At 43.0% G+C, this 23,789-nt stretch overlaps 2 protein-coding genes and 2 long non-coding RNA genes across 6 annotated transcripts; 3 read left to right on the forward strand and 1 right to left on the reverse strand.

Moving 5' to 3' along the window:
* The first annotated feature begins 2,660 nt into the window (after positions 1–2,660).
* LOC135262022 (uncharacterized) lies at positions 2,661–4,471 on the forward strand. The gene is made up of 3 exons (XR_010332075.1): positions 2,661–2,837; positions 2,975–3,043; positions 4,406–4,471. It is a non-coding gene; the product is annotated as an uncharacterized LOC135262022 (long non-coding RNA).
* A 1,719-nt stretch (positions 4,472–6,190) lies between these two features.
* LOC135262019 (cilia- and flagella-associated protein 69-like) lies at positions 6,191–16,826 on the forward strand. Its single transcript, XM_064348779.1, has 18 exons — positions 6,191–6,308; positions 6,744–6,896; positions 7,259–7,436; positions 8,969–9,092; positions 9,219–9,267; positions 9,393–9,514; positions 9,854–10,070; positions 10,694–10,849; positions 11,059–11,174; positions 11,478–11,596; positions 11,693–11,774; positions 12,403–12,595; positions 12,892–13,017; positions 13,578–13,654; positions 14,055–14,252; positions 14,791–14,877; positions 15,223–15,327; positions 16,247–16,826. The coding sequence occupies exons 1-18, from the start codon at positions 6,191–6,193 to the stop codon at positions 16,424–16,426; spliced, it is 2,400 nt and encodes a 799-aa protein (XP_064204849.1). The 3' UTR covers positions 16,427–16,826.
* On the reverse strand, positions 7,240–17,603 carry LOC135262021 (uncharacterized). Its single transcript, XR_010332074.1, has 4 exons — positions 17,467–17,603; positions 17,152–17,224; positions 12,937–13,106; positions 7,240–7,377 (listed from the first exon to the last, which is right to left on the reverse strand). It is a non-coding gene; the product is annotated as an uncharacterized LOC135262021 (long non-coding RNA).
* olah (oleoyl-ACP hydrolase) lies at positions 17,466–23,419 on the forward strand. 3 transcript variants are annotated; one of them, XM_064348782.1, is made up of 7 exons: positions 17,466–17,605; positions 18,351–18,481; positions 19,964–20,102; positions 20,553–20,652; positions 21,953–22,122; positions 22,647–22,729; positions 23,059–23,419. In XM_064348782.1, the coding sequence occupies exons 2-7, from the start codon at positions 18,352–18,354 to the stop codon at positions 23,199–23,201; spliced, it is 765 nt and encodes a 254-aa protein (XP_064204852.1). In that variant the 5' UTR covers positions 17,466–17,605; position 18,351; the 3' UTR covers positions 23,202–23,419. The 3 variants fall into 3 exon arrangements, with proteins under 3 accessions (XP_064204852.1, XP_064204853.1, XP_064204851.1); XM_064348783.1 differs by lacking the exon at positions 17,466–17,605 and adding an exon at positions 17,612–17,802; XM_064348781.1 differs by lacking the exon at positions 17,466–17,605 and having other exon boundaries at positions 18,319–18,481.
* The last annotated feature ends 370 nt before the right edge of the window (positions 23,420–23,789 follow it).

Below are 23,789 nucleotides of genomic sequence, written 5' to 3' on the forward strand. Positions count from 1 at the left end.
ATTTTTGTGGTGAAAATGCTAATTTCGGTGTTCTCACTGAAAAACAATGAAATGCATAAATCTGCTGAATGAAACGAGTGGAAGATAATACATATTATTATTATTATTATTATTATTATTATTATTATTATTATTGAGTAGCAATCTTGTACAATTTTTAACCATGAGATTAAATAAATTCACTTGATATTAGCGTTTAACAGTCAACGACTCACACGTTGTTACATTCAGAGCAGCTAGAATTAAATAACGCCATGGCGACGATAATAAACTTATTTTGTCGGATTGTCATAATATATTTTATTTTTTTAATTTATTTTAAGAACATGTTCCGACAAAGGTTCGTCGACGTAAGGATAACTAGCAAAGTCTTTAAATGCTGAATAGTGGTGTCAAAACAGTGACACTCAGTAAATACACTGTGAAAGCTCCATTAGCCAGTTACGTTTATATCCCTTTTCCACGCACGTGTAGCTACTGCAGGTGAAAGAACATATTCCTTTAAAAGGTGGTCACTATAAAAAGAAAACAAAACATTGTATTGGTAATAAATAGGCAATATATGGTATTGACAAAAATAATTATTTTTATCATACCATATGTTATTGTATAATTATTATTAATCAGAAGTTTACGTAAGCTAGACTGCTAGCTGACTGATCGAATGCCAGAGGTTTGAGAAAGTTTGTTGGCATGCTTCAAACACTGGCTACGAACACACAAATCAGAACTCCGGCGTGAGACCGTGCCCCCTCTAGTGGGCATCCGAAATCACGTGCACGAGCAGCATTCACCGCCACCGACTGCGTCAAAGAATTTTACTACCGAAGTGTGGCAATGAATTAACATGAACGAATTAACCAAATCTGTAAATTGCCCATTGCTTTTTATAATTTATGTAACAAGTGTCCATTGTTTTACCTTTGAAACGTCCTACTTACGTAGCCGACCTATAGTTAGCATTTGAACGGACTATGATCGCAAAATGAAAATTAGGAAGTATCTCTTTGCGAATGAATGTTCCAGTTAATTTAAGAATATTTTTTCTTATAACCTGTGAGGGCCATTTTATACACTTTCCAGTTATCTGTAGTTTTTTCCCCAATGCCCCGGTGTCTCACAGAGCTAAACAACATCTGCTCAGATATGATGACATTTCAGTAGACACGGCATCTGGAATACGGTGACGTGGAATAATACGGTGCAATTCAGGCCCAGTTGTTCTGTGAACAATTGCATATGGTGACTGCAGTTACACTGAATTATTTAATCCCCGCTAGTTGTTTACGTTCAACTGATTTCCTCTTGCATTAGCAATCCCAGGTTTTGTATGGTTCTTCTTATAAGACTGAATCATGAGGCGTCTTTCTGAGTTATGATTGCCCTTCCATAGCTTACTTTTTCCCTTCGAAACACTTTTAAAGATTTACGTCATATTTTTCATGTGAAGGGGGAGCTATGAAAAACTGATGATGTTTGTAATACCTACATACATACATTCGCCGGAACTGCTCCGTCTGTCATGGTGATTATGTCAACGAGAGACAGAGACAGAAAGAGAATGGGGAGAGAGAGAGAGAGAGAGGGGGGGAGATAGAGAGAGAAATAGTGTCAAAGGATCAGTCGTAGTTTGGAATTTGGCAGCATTAACTTCAGAACCTTGGACAGCGCACTATTTCCACTGACGCTGGAGAGGGACGGAAAGACTTTCACCAGACCAAAGAGAGCCAGATAATGGCCACCAATATGCATCTGCTATGTCTGGAGGTGGGGTCTACCTCACCTGTCTACTCTCACAAAATTCCCATAAAAGTATCACAACACTTACTTTGTTAGATTTAACTTTTCAGTTGAGTTTAAGGTCCGCTTTCAAAGCAGCTGTCTATATCATTTGTAAAGTCAGGCAGTCCATGCACTCCAGATGCTTGCAGTCAAATTCTATACTGTACCCCCATGTCTGTTTCCAGGTTATTGAAACACCATTGCGACACTTTTATACAATTACACTGGAAATGCTCGAAGGAGCTCCACAATGTTTGGGACAAAGACTTTATTTTTTTTCTTGATTTGCCTCTGTACTGTTTCTTCCGACCTTGGACAATTAATTTTGGCCTCCTCATTTTGCTCTTGCCATCGCTCTGATACAAGTAAATCTTGGTCTCATCCATCCACATTTTGTATAGGCCAAATGTAATAGGCCACCTCTGGTTAAAAATAAATAAATAAATAAATAAATAAATAAATAAATAAACCTTTAGGTAGAGATGAATTCGGTTAATTATGTGAATTTATTGAATAAAAAACCACAGAAAAACCTTTTTCTTCACCTACAATAACACAAAAAGATTTATTTTAATTAGACACGACTCCTCAGCATAGCTTCCTTTGGCTTTAATTACATTTAAACAAATTATTGGAAGTCTATCCAATAATTTTGTAAAGTGGGACGTTAAGAGGTGGGGAGGAGGTGGAGGAGTAATTACGTCCCTGGTGTGTTTTCGTTTGCTTTTAACTTTGCATTGTTTGTCTCCTTCCTCTTTCCGTACCTGTCTTTGGGTAACCACAGCAACCGCAACGCGTGAAGACGAAATGCTTTTCCCGGATTGTTGATTTTGTGGAGAATTTCACTTCTGTTGTAGCGGTAATGAAAACTATCTGGGGTTAATACGATTTGATCGATACTTATTATTAGACAAGTAGATATTCAAGTTGTTTAATAAATGCTTGCTTTGGAAGCAAAGGGTTTAAAGTTATGTGCCAAAGGGTCAAAAGGGAAAATTGTTAGACCAGTGATTCCCGCGGTCAAATACACCACCAAAGATGTAAAAATCCGCACGGTAACTTTATAGTATACTAGATAATAATGGATATTATTATCTAGTAGCAAGACTCCATGTTATCAGCTAGTTTATGTTACTAAATATTGGCTCTAAAAATTACCTGTCACGTTCTGTCAATTTCTTGTTTTCATCAGGGGGTTGCTCCAATGGCTGGACCCGTGGATCTCAGCCGTGTGATACAGATTTTGGAGGATCCATTTTCAGTAAGTGATCAACAGCCAAATTATATAATTTTCAGGCTAAGTATCTTATTAGGTTTCAAAGACAGACAGTTTTCTGTGAAAATGTGACGTTCAAGTTTCTACTACAGACAAATGTATGCCAACTCTCATGTAAATTCAATCTTATTACCTAAAGGCATCCTGAAATTCTTATTGCTAAGTCAGTTACAAAATTAGGCTACTTGACACTGATATCTTTAATATATGTTATTTTAGTCTGATAAAATATCTTAAAACGAATTTTGATATTTTTTTTGCTCTGCATTTTCACATGGTCTAGTATATATGTAACTGCATGGTATAAGCACTGTTTCAATTGAGCAGTGGGAATGTTTGCGTAAATTCGTAGATTAAAGCAGAATGTTAGTAATATTTATGTAAATCCGTTTATAAATGTTTATTATTATTATTATTATTATTGTTGTTGTTGTTGTTGTTGTTATTATTATTATCATTATACACGAAGACAGGAAAAGCCGTAGTTTCATATGCACGTCATTTAAATATTTTTAGCCCTGCCTCTGTTCACCATGCCTGGAATAGAAGGGGGGGAACACCTGCGACTTAAATATAATATCTTCTAGTTAAAATTGCGTTTCTATTTTGTGTTGTATTCAGCCGTTCAAATGCAATTTCAAACGTGCTTCATGGATTGCGCGGAAGTTGTAAAAACGCTGTCATCTCGTAATTTAGTCGCGACGCACACGGTTACCTGTGAAAACAATTTCAGTTTTTTCACGGACGTATTTTCAACGTATTTCAATCTGGGAAGTTCTGGTTTGAAAGTGGTAACAAACGAGGAACTGGCGCTCTGAAAACGTTAAAGCAACGTGTCTAATAATGGGGTTATGGTTGTTTATGTTTTAACCTTGATGTATAACGATGTATAATCTGCTCGAGATGCTTAATTACTGTTCTGTTGTCTGCATGAATTCTGATTTTAGTGTTACTGGCCCAAGGACAACAGATGGACTTTGTCTTTGAATATGTCTGTATGCATAAGGCTGTTGACAAATTTATATTTATATCGTATTTGTCCCTGTTCACATGGAAATGACAAGTCTGTCGGATTTCCCCATCTGGTTGGGAGTCATGAGACATAACACAGTAATGTTTTAATTTGTCCACACATTCACTAGGGGTGTTGTTAGGGTGCAGTTCTGACACCTTTAAGGCATTCCAACATGCCTGATATACTAATGCCCCAGAAGCCTTTGTATAAAACATGGAGATTCCAAGTGAGTTGTGGACTTTGCTTGTCGCACACGGAGAGCAGAATAGATTAAAAATGGATTCGATTTTCGACAAGATATAAATCCTTGTTTTGTTTTTTCTTTTCTTCAGAGCACTCTGGAAGAGAGACATCTTTTTGTCCTGAAGAAAATGGTGAAAAGATACCAGAATGGCTTTGTATCCATAAATTATTTGTTAATATTCATTTTGTTATGCATTTGTACCCCCCACACACATGCGTGTCAGTCGTGGACAGTTTATTGGCAGTTTGCTCAACTATTTCAAAGTACCTTGTTGTGTTTTGAAAATAGGCTTGTTGTTAGGGGTCTAGTGAGTGCCTGTTCCCTTGTGTATGAACTACGGAAGTTCCCTGGGCTCTCATTACTAGTGAGGTTTGTGTTCAGCAATTCTGTCAGCATTCTCTGTCGAGAAAATCACAATATGCCTATGGAGACTTAGCTTTATCTGTGATTTATTTTACTGAGAAACTTTAAAGCTTGTTGCAAAGATTGAATTATCCTGTCAAGCGCCTTTGTTTATTTTAGTGTTTCTTGCAAATCACAAATTCACTGTTTCATTTTCATAGAAAAATAGTCATTCATTTTGGGAAACTGAAATGACACCATTGCCAGTTGGTTTAGGAGGAGATTATTCACAGTTAAGTAGTGCTAATTTGTAAACTGACCAATAAAAATAATTAAGAATGAAAAAAGTGCGTAATATTTCAGCATTGTAGCTCTGAGACGGATTAATAGCAGTGAAACGGTCCGTACAGAAGCCTTAATGTCCAGCACGAAGGATACCGTATTTATTATGTGCCCTGTTGAAGAAAACAGCCTTTTCTTCCCTTAACCTGGTTATTCTGAAGCTTCTCAAAGAAATAGCTGATGTTTTCAAGATTCTAAACCTGTGCGTAGAGAAGGCTGAAGATCACTCACAGTACGCCGTGGTAATGTGCGACATACTGAAGATATGCGGGTAAGCCAGTTTATCTTTCTCAGTCATATTTTAACTCGGGTGTGGCCTATAATTGGCCTGCCCGCTAGAGGCTAAATAAGTTCATGTCAATAATCCACACACATTGTGCGTGACTTATTTCAAATCATCTCCTTTTGTTATCAGACAAACAGAGATGGAAAGTCCAGGGGTCAGAAAGTAAAAGTCCTGCCATGTGTTTTTTTCCACCCACAAACTCAGCCTGCTGATTTTTGTAATTAGCTCTACCCACTGGCTGAAGAATTGTGCTAACTAGCAAATCCTGGTGACTGGAACAAAATACTGGGGAGGACTTTTACTTTCTGAACCTGGATTTTCCACCTCTGCAGACAAATACTGTTTTCATTTCATTTTATTTATTTATTTATTTATTTTAAATATTTGCAAGCCAATTTTTTGTAATTTATAAAGTGCGATCAGCATGACAGAAAGCAAAAGGGAGGCATTTGTGTACTGTGTTAGCCAGGTTGAACATCGCATAAGGATGTCTGTGGTTCTGGCTAATGAGAGCATTAATCCTTGTCTCTGATGTGTGCTCTCAGTATAACTATATGTGTGCATCTGTGCTGCAGGCTCCCTCTTGAATATAAAGTCCTCCGACGAGACAGATTAGCCAAGGTGGTGCATCCTCTTCAGCTGGGTATAGCCAGTGACATCGCTGTGTTCTTGAGTTCCTGGAACGACGAACAGGAGCCATCTCTGACTTTCATTACCTGTGAGAGTGCCGAGTCACGTGACGTATGCAGTGTGACGGATCTGTTCTCTGATCCTGGCCGCGAGCAGGAAGCATGCCTCGGACGTTCAGGTATCTGATGAGAGTGCCGAGTGTCACGTGACGTATGCAGTCACGTGACGAGCGTCTGTTCTCTGATTCGCTGGCGACGGCGAGCAGGGAAGCCAATGCCTCTGACTGTTTCAGGTTACCTGATGAGAGTGCCCAGCACCGACGTCCGACTGCAGATTTGTGCCTCCGTTGCGTCCTTCTTCGGGGTCCAGAAATCCAAGGCAAATGCGGAAGGTATACGTCAATCCTCGAATTTTGAATTACTTTGTCATTTTTTTAAATGTCTTCTAACCAGAGGTGGACAGTCCAGGTTCAGAAAGTAAAAGTTCATCCCAGGATTTTGTTCCAGTCACCTGGATTTGCTGATGAGCACCATTCTTCAGCCAGGAGGTAGACCTAAATCAGCTGGCTGAGTTCAGGGGTGGATGCAATACATGGCAGGACTTTTACTTTCTGACCCCTGGAATGTTCACCTCTGCTTCTAACCCTGTACCCTGGCCTGGTTTCCACCAGCCTCTTAGGCATCGCTGAGGTATACATGGAAGTGTCGACAGCAGTATGAGCTATTCAGAAAATGAGCAATGTCTGCCACCGTGCACCGTGTTGTATATTGTAGAACTTCAATACCCACAATCTCTTGCGAATGCCCTCTTTCTTTTCGTTCGGTAGGGTTCTGCCCCATCAGTGCTGGGTTCAGGGCTCAGATGGTGGAGCAGAGCGGGGTGGCGGAGATTCTGGTGCTGTCCATGGCCCTGCTGGAGAACCAGCTGGGGGTCCGGCTGCAAGTCCTCAGGACCCTCCAGACCCTCTCCAGCTCCTCCGGTATCTGCCTCGCACTCACGCTCAGAGATGCGCCGGAACTTTCCGGAGCTTTGACGCTAACGGCGCTAATAGGCTAAAGCCTAGCATAAAAGATCCTTCTCCTCCTCATGCTCGCAAAGCCACAGTACTGTGATAATGCACATCAGTCAGAATGTAACCTCAGAATGTAGCTTTATCACTTTTTACTTGTGTGGTCCACGGAACTTTCTCTCATTTTCCATGCTAAGACAGAACTTTTCAGCTTAAAATAAAAGCAGGTGTTTATGGTAGGTGTATTTGGTTTGTGGTCAGGGGGTGATTGATGTGCCAGTATTACAGGTGTAAAGTTACAGCGTCCGCGCTTTGCGTTGATACGGCTGCAGAGGTGAGCTGCAGTAAAATGCTGAAGGCCCAGGCCGCCAGCAGGATCTGCTGCCACATGAACGAGCCCGGCCCCGGGGGACAGGTGCTCTTCCGCTCCGCCGAGATCCTCTGGAACCTGCTGGAGAAAGACGGGAAAGAGGAGGCCACCGCTCAGCTCAGCAACATGGACTGCGTCCTGTGAGTAACCCCGTTACATCCTGTAAGTAACTATGTTACATCCTGCAAGTAGCACTGTTACATCCTGTAAGTAGCCCTGTTACATCCTGTAAGTAGCCCTGTTACATCCTGTGAGTAACCCTGTTACATCCTGTAAGTAACTATGTTACATCCTGTAAGTAGCCCTGTTACATCCTGTAAGTAGCCCTGTTACATCCTGTAAGTAGCCCTGTTACATCCTGTGAGTAACCCTGTTACATCCTGTAAGTAACTCTGTTACAGGGACTGTATCCTGTAAGTAACTCAGTAAATGAAAATGCACATGTGCACCTAAAGTTCACTATACTGAAGCGTAAAATTATAGGTTATCAAGTGAATAACCTGTCGCTCACGGATTGTTGTTTTGTCCACGAAATGCGCCTTTACATCATAATAAATCCATCCAGGAGATTGACGTCGCTGGTGAGAGCTTGGATGTCACGTCTGGTTATGGTGTTCACAGGACTGCGGTGGAGGGCTGAACATGTTGTCTTAAATTAAGCTGGATGAATGGATGGATGGATTCTTTTTCACTGAAGTCAAAAGCTACTTCAGACCCAAGATTTGCATCGTGACGCCGCAACCGACAAAGGCATCTCTTGCCGAAACGCTGGTTCATAAACACAGAGTTTATCTGAGACTTACAAATAACTTCCAGTGACGATCAGCTTTCTTCACAAACACAGCTTAACCGCTTTGGCGATCAAATGAAAACCAGGCAAGCGAATAAGTCAGTTGATCGAATCCTGGCCTTGTTTCTCTGCAGCGAGGGGTTTCCCTGTGACAGCACCCTTAGCTTAATGTGCCTGTCCCCGTTCCTGTGACGAGAGGCTGCGGTGATTCACGCTTCCCTGCATGCCTGGTCATGCACAGCCGCGTATAAACACACACGCTCAGAGCCGCTCGTGCTAATCATTTGTGAGCATTTCACCGTTGATTGCACACCAGGGATCGGCTTTTTCCGAGCCCCGCGGCGTCTCCGAGGGTACGGACTTGCTTCCTCTTCTTAACTTTGTTGGTAAAAAAAAAAAGGAAATTAAATAAGTACGTGAGCTTGATTGCGGTTTATCCCTACATTAACGTGACAGCCTCCCAAGATTATGACCTGCGTTTATTCAACGTTTGTCCTTAACTTTGAAATACACCATGATAAGGCGTGTTATTTATTTCTTCGTCAAAAATGGGTAGCTATGCAAACGAGCAGAACGTGGAACGATGGTTTCGGTTTGGTTTTGAATAGATCTCTTCTCTTGCTGTCAGTACATTACATTACAGGCGTTTAGCAGACGCTCTTATCCAGAGTGACACGTACAGGATTTTTTACATTGTATCCATTTATACAGCTGGATATATACTGAAGCAATTCGGGTTAAGTACCTTGCTCAGGAGTACAACGGCAGTGTCCTACCCAGGAATCGAACCTATGACCTTTCGGTTACAAGCCCAGTTCCTTACCCACTACGCCACACTGCCCCACCTGTCAGACGTGTGACTTCATTGATATTCTTCTCTAGGTCGTTGAAGGACGCTCTGCTGCACCAGATTCTGAATGGGTTTCAGCAGTTTGACCAGCAGCTTCGGAACGACTTGCTCGTGATAATAACCCTGATTGCGGACAATCCGAGCGCCCCATTGATTGTAAGTAAAGGAAGTCCAATTTTTGGTTTGCTTATGTCTGTTATACAAAAAATGTATACTGCCGCTGTGTGCGAAGGCTGAAGGACACAAGCAAATCAATTCATCAGTATTTCTCATCTTTATCAGGAGAGCGGTTTGGCAAAGCAGCTCATCCTATTTGCTACATTCCCTGAAAGTGAGTTATTGCGTTAATATTTCATTTCTATTAACCAGATATTGTGTGTCAATAATGACGTAGTTGATTTTGTAACGACAAAATATTTTTCCTGCGATTGAAAGCAAGACATTCCTTTATCTTAGTAAAGAGCCACAACCCACTTGTTCGCAATCTCAAGCTGTCCTTTAACTATGAAGACTTTGAGATGAAGAGGTTGCTGTTGAATGTCATCGTTGTCATGTCAAAGGACATATCCTCTTTGCAGGTATGTGCAGTTTCAGTTTTTTCCCTGTTTGCTATTTAACATAACTTTACAGATATAGGCTGTTCCTCACCGACAGATACGGATTTTTCGAATATATATGCTCTGATATAAACAGCAGCATGTCTGTCAGTTATATATGTGTGTTTGAGTCCTCTATATATGTCACTGTATCAGTAGTTAACATCTACTTTCAGCTCACTGTCTGAAGTAAAATTAAACTCTTAATGAGAATAAGAGATCATCTCTGTCTTTATACGCATACGATTTAAAATTTGTACTCAAATTAATGCTATTATTAGTTCTCATACTCTCTGTGTCACGTGGGTCTCTGTCCAATAGCTGTTCAAAGAGGGTCAGGTTCTGCTGGCCCTGCTGCTCCACTTGAAGCCTAGCGAGAGATCAGGCCTGCCCAGCTGGAGCCCTGTCCAGCAGGGGGAGCTGCAGCTGCATGCCCTGGCCACCCTGCTCTCTGTCGCCCCCTTGCTGCCGGAGGACTACATGACCTGCCAGGGGAACACTCTGCTCCTGCTGCTCCTGGACTGGTGCACAAAGCAAGGTTAGGATGCACCCTCCTGGAGCCCTCCTGGACTACGGTTTTATTTAGGCTGTCCTCTGGTCTCCTTTAATATCGAGGCTCTGCCTGCAGTGTCACAATTCTAGCGCGTGAAAAGCTCCATTAAAATGTTTACGACTGTGTTCCATAACTCATTTACATTCCTTTTCTATCATTTTAATTTTTTTAGTGATTCTCGTACTTATACTTTTTGTGCTTGTGTCACATGATGCTGTTTTTAAACCTGTCTGCAACCGAATTTCCCTTAATGGGACAATGAAGTTTGACCTGACCAGCACAGTCCACACTGAGAGAAAAGCCTATTTAATTTCATAGAATTTTCCACCAGAGTCAGGGATTGGTATCTGAGAGGTATATCAAAATAGCCCAGCAGAATGTTGGAAGTTCCGACACTGCGGAAAGAGACCGATGGTAAAGAAACGACTATTTCCTTAAGGAATTCACGCCAGATAATCGGAATTTGTGGCTAAACCTGACATGTTCCCAGTAAATAACCAACTATAATCCCGGAGCCACTGGAAAATTTACAACTAACCTATAAGTAATTCAGAAGTTTGATACCCTGGGTCGAAAAAGGTATTTGCATGTTCCATGTTTAATTTCAGTCCAGACGGATGACGGTTGCCATGGAAACGGAGTGACAGGCGACGGAAAGGCGCAGATGCTCGGCTGCGTGAGAGTTTTGCGAGCCATGGCGTCTCTGGGAAGTGAAACCATCAACCAGGACCTCTGTGACCAAGGGGCCATCGGCCAGCTTCTGGGTAAAACAGCCGGAAGCGAACGCGTTTTTTAAAAACACTGTCCCGTATGTGCCTGGGAAGTATCTTTTTGTTTTTCAACCTGTGTTCAGACCAACGGCATTGCTTTAATTACAGCCGCAGTGACGGAGGAACCCCCTCTTCCCTCATCGGTGTGAAGCGTACTTCTGCATAACTGATTTTCAGACGCGTACTTGTGTCTTTTTTCGTAGATACTGTAATGCAGTTGGAATTAAGCGAGGAAGACGAGGATGCGATCACCGTGGAGATCATGACCGACGTTCAGCAAACTCTGGCGGTGCTTTGCGAGAACGATCTTCACAGGAAGGTAAGAGTCCTTGAATGTGACACAAATAAAACGCGTCAGGATAACGGGTAGCCAGTTGTGAGAAGCCGGTGACGTTACGTTATTTTGTGCTAATGATTTTGTCTCCAAGGCCATTGGCCACTTAGAAGTGTCTGAGCTGAGGTACCTTCATATAGCAGTGACCAATGAACCAATGTCCCTGATATTCACTGCTCGCAACTGCTAAACCACATTATTTTGAGGCTCAATGATGGCATACTGTTACGTGGAGCATTAAAAAATATGAGTAAAACTGCGGCGCTAAATAAATGCTGCTTGCAACAGGAGCTGTTTGGTTCAAGTGGAGTGGATATGCTGGCCCATTTCCTGAAGACCAGCTCTGGAAAGTTCTACAGTGGCCTGGGACACAACAAGCTCATCCTCTCCACTGTGGACTGTGTCTGGTTAGTTGGCTTCACAAAGCATGTGGCATGAGGACTGTGTTGGATTTGCACATTTGTTAAATATGTCCTCTTACGTTGAGATGCTGCAATTTTAAGGTCTTGCGTTGTTGGATGCGACACGACAGAGGACATATTCTTGGAAAAGGAGGGGGTTTTTCTTCTGCTCGATTTGCTTCACGTAAGTACAATTTAAAAATGTGCAAACGTAGATTCACTACACGGCCAAAAGTATGTGAACACCTGACATCTCATCCAAAATGATGGGCATTAATATGGAGTTGGTCCATCTTTTGCAGCTATAACAACCTCCACTCTTCTGGGAAGGTTTTATGGTAGATGTTGGAGCATTTCTGCAGGGATTTGCTTCCATTCAGCCAGAAGAACATGTGAGGTTGGGCACTGATTAGGTGATTAGGCCTGGCTTGCTGTTGGCTTTCCAACTGATCCCAAAGGTGTAAGATGGGGTTGAGGTCAGGGCTCTGTGGAAGCCAGTCAAGGTATTTCACACCGTTCTCGACAAAGGGCCTTCCCCGATCTGTTGGGGAAGCACAGAATTGTCTTGAATGTCACTGTATGATGTAGCATTAAGATTTGCCTTCACTGGAACTAAAAGGCCTAGCCCAAACCATGAGAAACAGCCCCAGACCAAGGGGTGTCCTGATACTTTTGGTCATATAGCAAATTCACATACTTTATTAAATAGGTCCTGTACAATAATGCTGCATATTCGGCTTTTTCATCACTGGGCATTTGTTTTTTATTTGTATATCCCGATTCACATTATATTCTTTTTTGTTTTGACGCAGTCGGGTCCAGGAAACATGCAGGGCGTGGTGCTGGGGACCTTGCTGGAGCTGTGTGACAACCCCAAAACCCTGTCCCATGTCCACACCTGGAGGAGCCCAAAGGGCCTGACCGCAGCTGCCCTCCTGCTGCTCTTATGGAGGCAGGAGGAGGGGGAACTTTGGGCAGGGCACGACCGGGATGAGCCCACTGCAGGTGGGTCCAGCGCAAAACTGGTCTCTGCCATCACCAATGGGAGATTCTGGCTAACCGAGGGGAGATTCTGGCTAACCAAGGGGAGATTCAGGCTAAACAAGGGGAGATTCTGGTCAGCCTAACCTAGAGCTATGCAATAGCTCTCTTTGTTTGTATACAATGTAACCACAAACTTCTCTATAAGAATGTGTACAAGCAGGAGCTCTGCAGTTTTGCATGACTTTAGCAAACATAGTCAGCGGTGCTTGCTCCTAACCTAACATTTAAACTCTGTTTATTTGGCTTTTCAATGACAGATTCCACCAGTTGTCACCAGGGTGCAGATCAGGTGGAACCCTTACCTGCAGATAGGCCCACTGCAGTGGTGATGGACGTATCAGACAGCCTGCAGTCAAAGATCTTTTCCCTTTTCTCCAAGATGGGTGAGTGTAAAAGTGACTTCTTTGGCGAGGGTCTCTTCATAAGAGGAGGTCCAGCATCCCTGTTGAACCTGCTCTCCTGAAGGAGGGCACTGGAAAAAACAAACTCAACTGAGGAAAAGTAGAAAAAGTGCTGGAAATAAAAATAAAAAGCTAAAAAGTCAGGTCACAGTGAGAGTACCATTTATTATAATTATTTTGCTGTTCCAGTCATCGAAGGCTGTATCTATACAGTGCATACCAGGATGAGTTTACAGTCTCTTATTCAATGCAGTTCAGTCCAAATTTGAATAAAGATTAAATATAAGAAATTTGAATGAAATTATTAAATAAGATTAACCTCCAGTTTAGTTGTTTTGGGAAATTACTTTGCTTACCAAATCTGTTTACATGTGTTGAGTTGGATTATTTCATTATTGCTTGCATATCAGGGGCACTTAATGTGACATTATTCCAGCAAGTGAAGCTATGATGTATGCTTTGTGAATTTATCTGTGTTTTACCAGTGTGATTAATGATACTGTATGTTTTGGTCATTAATGAGACGGAATGACTATCTTCAGGTTTCGAGGACTTGCCTGGATTAAAAACTGAAGATTATGTCACTCTTTCTATCGTGAGCAGATATTTGGATTTTAAGGTAAATTAATAATCTGCCGCATGGATAGAGCGCACCCACACCAACATGAAAACAGATTTAAAAAAACACCTTCACCCTTCCCCCTCACGGGTTCCAGGGAAAAGCAATAAACTAACACCAACAAACTAAAACAACAAAGACAAAACAGAAAGAAAGCAAATCAGAGCTACAGCTTTTCAGCTCGCTGCGATTGGCTGGGAGCTTCTCAGCTTTTCATCTGTGTTTTCTTCTTGTGCTCAGACAAACAAAATACTGTATGTAGCAGTTGTAAGAAATACGTCACAATAGCCTTTTGTAATAAATATTTCACAACCTGGGTCTATAATATTATTGTTCAGGTACACTGGCGTCGCTTAGGGGATCTGACAGCAGGGCTTTAAGGAAACTCCTGTGTCGGCAGGTTATGGAGGTGTGGGGCGAGATCGCCAGGGAGCTCAGGGCCGAGGGAGTGAGACCTGTCACTCCGGACGGGGAGGCCCTGGAGTCCATCGCGCAGATGGCAGAGGAGGCAGCCAGGACGGTGGCCCTGCAGCAGGCCGAACTGAGGGAGAGCCAGAAGCGGCAGGACATCCACGAGGAGCAGCGCATGTACATGGAGGTGACTGCCCAACGGGGAGCGGTACTGAGGAACCGGTACTGCTCACCTGTAGAGCTTCCATTAACTCTGCAGCTGGGTCAGAGCAGGGCAGGGCATCGTGTCTTTTCTGACCTTAGTGTGACTTTTAAGTGCCTTTTCAGTTCTCTTAATAATGTGATTTTGGGCGGCGCCCCCTTGTGGCGCTCCAGGTTGAGTCACTGCAGTGGTGCCTTGCGGCTGAATCAAACTAGAGCTCCCGGCCCAGCGCCTGCGTATCTGAGATACTGAGCTGCTGGGCTGCAGACTGGGGGAGCAGCAGTCAGGCTGTGCATGCAGGCACCGTGTAGCCTTCCCAAATTTACAGAGGGTGTTGCAGCAGTGAGAAGGGACTGCAGTTTTTTTTACACGAGATTCCAAATTATGGTTTTTAAATTGTGGATGCTCGTGTTTAAAACGACTTAGCATCGCCATACGCCCCATGGCTAAAGGCTGTGATTCTCACTGTGGTAACCCCTGCAGAATGACAGATTTTCAGAGCATGCCTGCATGTGTCTCACAGATACGCTCCAACCACAGACAGCAGGAGCTCGTAGCAAAGTCGTGGGAACATCATGTGGCAAAGACATCTGACTACAAGGTGTTAATGGTGAGTGCGTGCTTTTCCCCGTAGTTGTGAACTGAATTGTAATCACTTATTACATTTTTTATTTTTGTTAGTATATTTTTCTTAATAGTTCTTTGGTAAATGCAAATAACATGTCAGTTCCCGTTAAACTGTGGTCATGTGCATTTGAGAAGTGCTGTGGGACACTGTTGGAAGTCTGTGGTGAGCTGTACTTTAAGCATGAAAGCAAGAAGAAATGGCCTTACATCAACAGCATATTTTTAAAATATTTCCGTGCATTTTCGGGCATGAAGTGAAACCAAGGTTGTTGAGGGTGTTTGTTTGTTTTACAGTACTTGTCTTCGACTGTTTCCATTCACATTTCAGGAATCCAGAGAACTTCAGGAAAAGTCCATTCAGTCTTCCAGGTCAAAGGTTAAGCACGAGGACTCACTTTTTCACTCTACCCAGATACCTGGTTTACACACAACAGTAAGTCATGTAGCATTTAATCATAATATACTGAAACCATGCTTGCATACCAGGTGTTGAAATACTGCTTATACATGTGTATGTAGTATATATTCATTTCCAGTGTATACAATGTATGCTGTCTTAGAACCAAGTGGTTCATTTTAAGGTGCAAAGGCACACATTTTTGTGTTTGGTAGTATTTTTCTACTTTTTACAGTTCTGACTCTTCCTGCCAATGGAATTAGTGGGCATGCTGGGACAATGGGAGCGTGCCACGCACATTGCAGTGTTAACTGGAAATAAGGTGGCATAATAACTGCCAATTAAGTGTGATAACGTATTGCTGGAGAGGGCTCTGGCAATAAGCTACACACACTACTTGGTGTTAATTGGACACAAGATGGTGGTAACAGTCAATTATTTATAATGGTCAATTATTTCCAAGTCTGTGCCATATTCCTTCTTTAAGTAAACGCTGTATGTTGATGGGCATCAGTGTAACACAGAGCCTACATGGATTCATTTATGTTTATAGAATATGGATGAGTCCATCTTTATATTATTATGTTGGAAACATCAATATTTTTGGTATGTAAATGAGTGGATCTGTGCATTGCCTGCTGTGACCTGATACCTGTAAAGCAGGAGGTAAGAGTACCTGAAGATGCCAGGTAGCCAGGTGCAGAAGATGGGACACAGCATCCCCACAGCTCTTCCACACTAATGTATACTGGTCATGAAGTGTTTCCCATAAAGACACACCCATGAGCAGAGGACTGTGTGTGTGTGTGTGTGTGTGTGTGTGTGTGTGTGCATGTGTGTTGTGTGTATGTGTGCCTGTGTGGGGTGTTTGTCTGTGTGTGTCTGTGTGTGTTGTGTGTGTGTGTATGTGTTGTGTGTGTGCGCTTGTGCGTGCGCGCGTGTGTGTGTGTTGCAGCATTTCTGCGGCCGTGTGCTGTCCGTGGAGAGCACCCCCGTGCACCTGGTGGGGGGGCCCCTGGCGAACACGGACCTGGCCCTAGAGACGGCCCCCATACGGGGGGGAGCCCTGCAGGCACACCCAGCCAGACCCCCAGACCTGGAGCTCTTCCATCGGAGCTCGGTGCAGGCCAAATGAAGGCCTGCCAGCACTTACGTTCATTCTTCCCCTTCCTGAATTTCCGTACAGTTGTACAGTACGCTGATTTGTTTCTGTCATTAAGTATAAAATATAAAACTCATCAGTCGGGCACCCAGGATTTATTCATCAGTTGTAGACCATTGAAAATCATATTTACATATAAGGAAAGTCTGTATTCCGGTTCTATTTGAAAGTCTGGTTCTTTTTGCCAATGATTGATTGTACGTAAATATTTTAAGTTTACAACGTGTGTCATATTTGTACATTTTTTTGTTCGCTTTGGCAAAATTATGAAATTACATGCCAAGCTTGTATGTATTGTTCTATACATAAAAATAATGCAGTCTAACTGAAACAAATATTATAAGAAGTTATAAATAAAGGAATTCAATATTTACCGGGCAAATTGTAATGGGTGTTATTGTTGAACATGTCAAGTAATTACTGTTAGCATAAAGACGCAATACCTTAAATGTGGCGCATTGTAACTGCGCGATATGGTACGCATCCCACCGAGGCATCCCAGGTGAAAAAAAAATATTTCTATGACCTTTAAAAATTCGTACCCTCAGTCGTGCACTCCGTATGCTCGGTTTTAAAAAGCTGTACCCTCAATCCGAATTTCCCCGTTGAAATTATTTTTATCTCCTATCACAGAGCGCCTAGGGGGAGTCCGTATAATCGTGATTCGGAGTCGCTGACGCTGAGAAAAAAACACTCACACTTGATTTTAGAGCGTACCACCTGGGATCCACACCCGCGTAATTTAAGAAGGGGTAGCGGGAATCTTGTGTTCTGAATGATATCAGAAGAAAAACACGTTTTCAATGAGCAAAACTGTCAAGTTACTCACACGCACTGCCTGTAAGTAATTTATTTTAACTCGCAAAATCTAGGCCTGCCATTAAAAGTATTGACATCAAAATCAGGCCAATTTACAATAAACAATATTGGCCGTCTTAGTTCACACAACTTAAATAATACGTATTATAAAGCAATGTTGCCCAATGTTTCTGAAATTATTTGAAGTAACTCACCGCGAGAAGGCGTAGGACATGTGCGTGTGGTTACGTAGCACACTGCTTGTGTTCAGTATACGCCCACAACCGGAAGAGAGCGGGCAAAGAATGGCAACGAGGAAGCTGCAGGGAAACCGAACGTGATCAAAATTTCCAGGTGAACAAGAACTGAAGAACAATGAGGGTGTTCATTTTGTAATGAATGTTAACCTGCGCAGAGAACTGCACTGAACAGCTTAGCGTGGTTTTCATGCTCTTTATGCGCCTTTTGAAATCTGGACATGACAGAGACGGTTTATTGCACTGAGGCTGCCCTGCGTAATGCTAGAAAATACATTCCTGTTGAGTTGAGAGGTAGGCTATGTGTAGGAAGGCTTTTGCAGAAATACACATTTTTATATGTTCAGCCCAAAGTCCAATAAGTAAACAGATTGCAGTTAGCTGTGTTGCCCCTTGAAGGATAAATTGTTTATAGTTTTGTCTTTCTGAAGGGATTATAATTAGCTTTGCCGTTTCAAAACAAATAACTTGTTGCAAGCTCTCCCTTGAACACAGCTAGTTGCCATGCAAGTGCTGTATATTTTGAAGCTGTGCGAGTTTCGTGTACCATTATCCAGAAGCTCTGTAATACCCCTGTCTATTCACATGAAATCAAAAAAGAAATGTATATTTATGACTAGGGTCATTTTCAGCTGCAAACTCGTGGTGGTGAATTCCATATATAGAATATACAGAAACTATGCATTGTGCCGCTTTGAAAATGCATAACAGAAATATAGTCCAAAGAATACAGTTCTTTGTATTATCTGGCATTTATCAAAATAGTCAAGCAACTTCCTAGTGTACCGAGTAGCCCTTGTGAGTTTCAGATACATTTTTTAATGGATGACTTTCTTTTCTAGAATGGAAAAAGTGATAAATTGTTTCCAGCGGAACCCCGACGCGAGCGTGAGGCTGTTGTGCTTCCCGTGGGCCGGCGGAGGTTCTATTCATTACGCGCGCTGGGGAAAGCTCGTCCCCAGCTCCATCGAAGGTTTGACGCATTTCATATCGGAAACCACTGGTGTTGTGTGTCCCGTTACCTAATTGTTACGTCTTTGGGGCCAGAGATAAGTCCCGAGGCCCAATTATCTGTGCCTAGTAAAAAGTAGCCTAGACCAGCCAGGGACTGAGACAGAGGCAACAGAGGGTGAAGTAGTATTTATGTACCTGATAGGTAGATATATAAATATTGTATTGTCCACTTTTGTGGAAATTTGCCTTTGGCTTCGCCATAGTTGCAGTAAAAACAAGCTGTCACACAATACAGGCCATCTCACACAATAACACTGGAGACAATATCGGCCTATGTTCAGAAAACACTGGCCACAAACAACCCACACCGATAACATGACACAACAGAGCCTCAACAGAGAGAATAATATTTCAAAACATTAAGGATTCATCAAAGCGATGGCATGCGGAATTAAATACTTCGAAAATATGTTTTTTTGCGGCTCTACAGCGCCTCCCAGAGGAGAACATGCCAAACCTATTATTTCTGAAGAAACCATTGAGGAAGAATCCTCATTTACAATGCCGTTGTATTACAGACAATCAGTAAAACAAATATTAAAACAGTGTGATAAATTAGACTTTAAAAACGTAAAATATTGTCTATAAAAAAATTGAAAAGTAACTGAATTAGTAACTAATTCAAAATTAAAAATAGGAAATAATAAACCTTTAAAATAAAAAAATTGAATTAAAAAAGAAAAACAGTTACACTCAGATTTAAAAAACTCAGATATTAGAGTCTGACCTGATGAAATGACAGAAGCAATTTTAGATTTAAAGTTCTCTGTATTTTATTCCAAATGTAAGAGTAACAGGAATAACAACTGACAATTTTTCCAGGGTTGATTCCCACTGGTGGTGCATGTTGGGCAAGCTTATTTTGGAAACGCATACCGTGACTGTTAGCATTCTGGATTGAAAGAGATGAGATGTACGGCGGCTGTTTATAATGTTTTCAGCCCTGCCCCTGTTCTGGAGCATATAGATCTCGGACATGGATCTTGTCTCCGTGGCTTCCCTATCATTTTGCTGCCCGTGCTTACAATCCTCGCCGGTCTTCTTCTGTTCTTGGCCTCGTGGTTACCGTCCCAAGGTGATAGGTCAAAGGTCAGAACACTTTCGATGAGGCTTTTGTATACCAGCTCTAAAATGTCCCTCCTCAGAGCAAAACCGTACAACGTTCTCAAGGAGAGAAACGCTGCATGGCCTTTTTAAAAGTGTATTCTGTGTTAGCTGTGACGTTGAGACCATCCCTAGCTTTCTTTGCTTGGAGAGTTTCACGCTTCCTGGTTCGGCTGGTGCTTAGATGCATCAGGTACGCTGTGCCTGCGCAGAGTTTAAGCCCTCAATCACAAAATATTTTGAAGCAGCTATTTTGAAGAGTTTTGGGCCAGAAGGTTGTCGTTGTTCAAATGGACATTTGTAGCTTTCATGTGTACCGCCCCTCTGCTGTTCCCAGTTTATGCGGTCAAGCTGGCTGGGAGAGAGAGCAGGGCGAAGGAGCCTTTCTGCAAGAGCATGGAGCAGATCGTGGATGAGGTCATCGGCGCGCTGCTGCCCGAGCTTCGGGAGAAGCCCTTCGCCCTGTTCGGTCACAGGTACGGGAGGGGCGACGGCTGCGGAGGAGGCGGGGTTTATACGGAATGTTCCTGCAGTAATTTGTATCTTGATCATTAACGGCTGTGTTTTGTAAATCCGGCCCGGGTCCTCGTTTTGCGTGTTCTCACTCCTGACTGCAAATGAAAGAATCGTGAGGTGCCATCACGAAACTTGACAACGGGCAGAGCAATCGGTCGCTTGTATGATTTGAGCCAGTCATTGCATTTTGATCTAGAGCAGGGATCTCAAACTGAACTGCTGGAGGGCCGCTGTGTCTGCTGGTTTTAGATGCACTCAGGATGCAGCCAGAGAGCCCTGCTCTATAGACCAAAATTTGATTGGATGAGGCGAATGATTGACAGCTCGTTCCACCTATGAGGCGGTCTGTGAAGCTTCACTCTGCCACCGCTCATCCTGACTGCCGGCCGTTGATTGGTCTCTCCCTGCAGCTTTGGATCCTTGGCCTGTTACGCCACGGCCGAGCGCCTGAAAAGGGTGCACAACCTGGAGCCGGCGCACCTCTTCCTCTCCGGCGCCTCGGCCCCTTACGTGAGTGAGAGGGCGCCGCCGCCATGCGGGACGAACGACTAGCCCGTCACAGGGGAAGGAGAAAGGCCTCCAGCTGAGGCCGCTGACCACACCCTCGCTCAGACTCCGGGGGAATGGCATCCCGTTTCGTACTGGATGTTCGTGCGTTCACTGACGTCTCTGAACTCCTCTATGGAAGACTGCGAATTTGCGCGGTTCCGCTGCCATAACCGGATATTCCTTATATGGGCGTTTAGCAGACGCTCTTATCCATTGCCATTTGCATTGCATCTATTCATACAGCTGGATATGTACTGAAGCAATACAACAGCAGTGTCCTACCTGGGATTCAAACCGGTTACCTTTAGGTAGACCAGCTCCTTACTCCTTACTTCCGCTTATCTGAGACCCACAGATGTTACGGTGCATTACGTTACATTTATTTGGCAGACGCTTTCATCCAAAGCGACGTACAAAAGTGCATAGCAAAGGTCATTGGATCAACTACAAAACACAGGTCCGATATGGTACACTACTCATTTTGTACAGTTATTCATAGCCATGAACACAAAGTCCAGTTCACGCAGTGAACATTACTCTGACCTAACCTAAGACTATCATCTTTGATGAAAAATCTCATGACATTAAATCATTATGATTTTGAGACTTCTTTGAGTGAGGGGGCTCCATGCAAATTCATACCAATGTGGAAATTTTCTTTTTTTTTTTTACCTTGTGTAATGGTGTTTGGTGTGTAAGAAAAATATTTGCCATTGTTAAACCTCTGAAAAAAACGTGGTAGAGCGACATTTTCTTGCCTCACCTAGGAGAATGAAACATGTCGTGCAGAAGGGGGAAGTTTCTGGTTGAGAAGAAAGTCTTGGTTCATCTTTTGAAATGGAACCTACTGTGAGGTTAGAGTGTGGTTTCCGGAGATGAGGCAACATGACCAGGCCCAACACTGCAGCCCAGGCTATTTGCTTTCGCAACAGCTGTCTGCTGCCTACTCTGCAGAATCTAGGTGATTTTGGCCCGTAGGTCAAGTTTAGTAGTTTGTAAAAATAAAAACGAAAGACTGTTCCAAATGTTATTAATTCATTAATTCAGAGTGGTTAGCTAATAGTAAGCCACCGCGAGCCTGACCTGGACTAAGCGGTTAGAGAATGGGTGGATGGATGGATGGAAGCTAATGGATATGTTTCATTAATATAAATGCAAGTACACAGATAGACTGTTGACTTGGTGCAGATTATGATGAAAGATGTTGCTGGCATTTTAAATCCATTTTTTTTTTTGATTCTCTCCCCCTCTCTCCCCTCAGTCCGAGACTCGGAAGAACGCCCCGAACAGAAGCGGGCTGTCGGATGAGGATTTCCTCCACTGGATCACCACCATGGGGGGAACTCCCCCCGAAATACTCGCCAACCCCGAAATCTTGAAGCTCTTCTTGCCCGTCCTGAAGGCCGACCTCCACGTGGTGGAGAACTACCAGTGAGTGTAGAGACTGTCTTATCGCCACGGCGATAATATTGACCTGTTTGTGATACTGCTACGACCTTTAGTGTGCGCAAATTCTTTTAGCTCGCGCAAATCCAGTAACGCGATCAATGATTGGTCATGGCTTTTGTTTTGCTCCAATCATTGGTTGTGTTATTAGTTTTGCATGTGGTGAAAATAGAATTTTAAAAGAGACAGGGAGCCAGTGCAGAACAGCAAGAACAGGTGTAATATGTTCCATTTTCTTGCTTTGCAATAAAATTCTAGCAGCAGCATTCAGAATATATTGGAGTTTGGCCATTGACTTCTTGGGCCAGCCGGTTAAAAAGCACATGACAGTAATCCAACTAGCTTGCAATAAAAGGATGTATCTTTTTTTTTTTAAGTTACTTACTTTGGCTGTGTTTCTCAGGTGAAAAATGCAGTCTTGGTTACCTTGTCAGTGTGTGCTTTTTAAAATTTAGGTCAGCATCTAAAATTACACCAAAGTGTAAGTAATCGATCTGTTTGGTACCAAGGTGCTCCAAGCCTGACAGCCCGTTCTTGTCCTGTCACGTTACCTGTTTTGATGGAAAGGAAGACATTCCCCACGATTTGCAAGGTACAAACAAAAAAAAAAAATAAGGTCACTTCCTCATGACTTCACAGTGCATTCTGTTGTAAATTTATAGGGATTTTACAGTGCTTCTTATCATTTGTTTGTGCATTATAATGTGAGGAAGCTCAGAAAGCCTGTTAATGAACTTCACTCTTCACTGGTAAAAAGCCATAAATCAATAATCTACTCAACCTTGATGAGTCTTTGCGCACGTGTTTAAAATTCTCTTTCGTTTCCCTGTTTTCCCTGCTGTGGGGATCACTGAAGATTGTGAAGCAGGAGCCTGGCTTCGCGTGTCTCACTGATCTCTCTTCTTTTTTTTTTTCCTCCAGCGTGGAGACACGTGACAAGAGGAGAATTCACGGTGAAAATGCTTCCAGGTCCTCACTTCTACTTGAAGGACCCATCTAACGAGAAGGTCATCCTGGACATTGTCACAAGGCACCTTGAGACGGCCGAGATTGACTACTTGTAGTGGCGCAGTGACGGTGGCTCCAAGGCCACGGTGATGACGGGCAGAGCAGGGCTCCTGTGGTGTATGACTCATAGTGGGGAGGCGACTGTGACTCACGAAGTTCTCCAGAATCGTAAAATGCACCGGATGTTGAGGAATTTTGATTGCCGAGGGTAAAAACGTAAATATTGTAAGTCACCAGTTTTCCACCGAGTAACAATAAAGCGAATTACAATGTTTTTCTCTGGTGAGCTTGTGCCATTAGCGGGAGGAAACAAAAATACAGGTTTACCAACTGCAATACTTACTGGCCATGACCTGCATCAGCTGGAACCTCTGGATGGGCCGACTATGGGTCACGTGACATTGGAATGCTTTCGGTTATTTTGTGATCTTGCGCGTGAATCTCCGCTTTTGCTGATATTGAGCCTGCTTTGCTTGTACATTTAAGATTCATTCTCCTGCCGCTCCATTTTGAACTCATTGTTAAACTGAACGGTGTGTTGCAGGCGGACTGTCGAGGAGTCGGTTTTCGTAGCCGGCTGGCGTGCGTGCAGCCAGCACGCTTGTCTACACACACACACACACACACACAGTGACTGAACATGC

This window comes from Anguilla rostrata, chromosome 8 (assembly GCF_018555375.3).
Source record: "Anguilla rostrata isolate EN2019 chromosome 8, ASM1855537v3, whole genome shotgun sequence".
Lineage (NCBI taxonomy): Eukaryota > Metazoa > Chordata > Actinopteri > Anguilliformes > Anguillidae > Anguilla > Anguilla rostrata.

Bases quoted from the DNA above. Each gene is read 5' to 3' on its own strand.
- olah (XM_064348781.1), top strand. From the start codon at position 18,334: ATGACTTTCTTTTCTAGAATGGAAAAAGTGATAAATTGTTTCCAGCGG. The intron at 22,123-22,646 runs GTGAGTGTAGAG...TTTGGTACCAAG, and splicing joins CACGTGGTGGAGAACTACCA to GTGCTCCAAGCCTGACAGCC. The intron at 22,730-23,058 runs GTACAAACAAAA...TTTTTCCTCCAG, and splicing joins CATTCCCCACGATTTGCAAG to CGTGGAGACACGTGACAAGA.
- LOC135262019 (XM_064348779.1), top strand. From the start codon at position 6,191: ATGCCTCTGACTGTTTCAGGTTACCTGATGAGAGTGCCCAGCACCGAC. The intron at 6,897-7,258 runs GTATCTGCCTCG...ATACGGCTGCAG, and splicing joins GACCCTCTCCAGCTCCTCCG to AGGTGAGCTGCAGTAAAATG. The intron at 14,253-14,790 runs GTGACTGCCCAA...TGTGTCTCACAG, and splicing joins AGCAGCGCATGTACATGGAG to ATACGCTCCAACCACAGACA.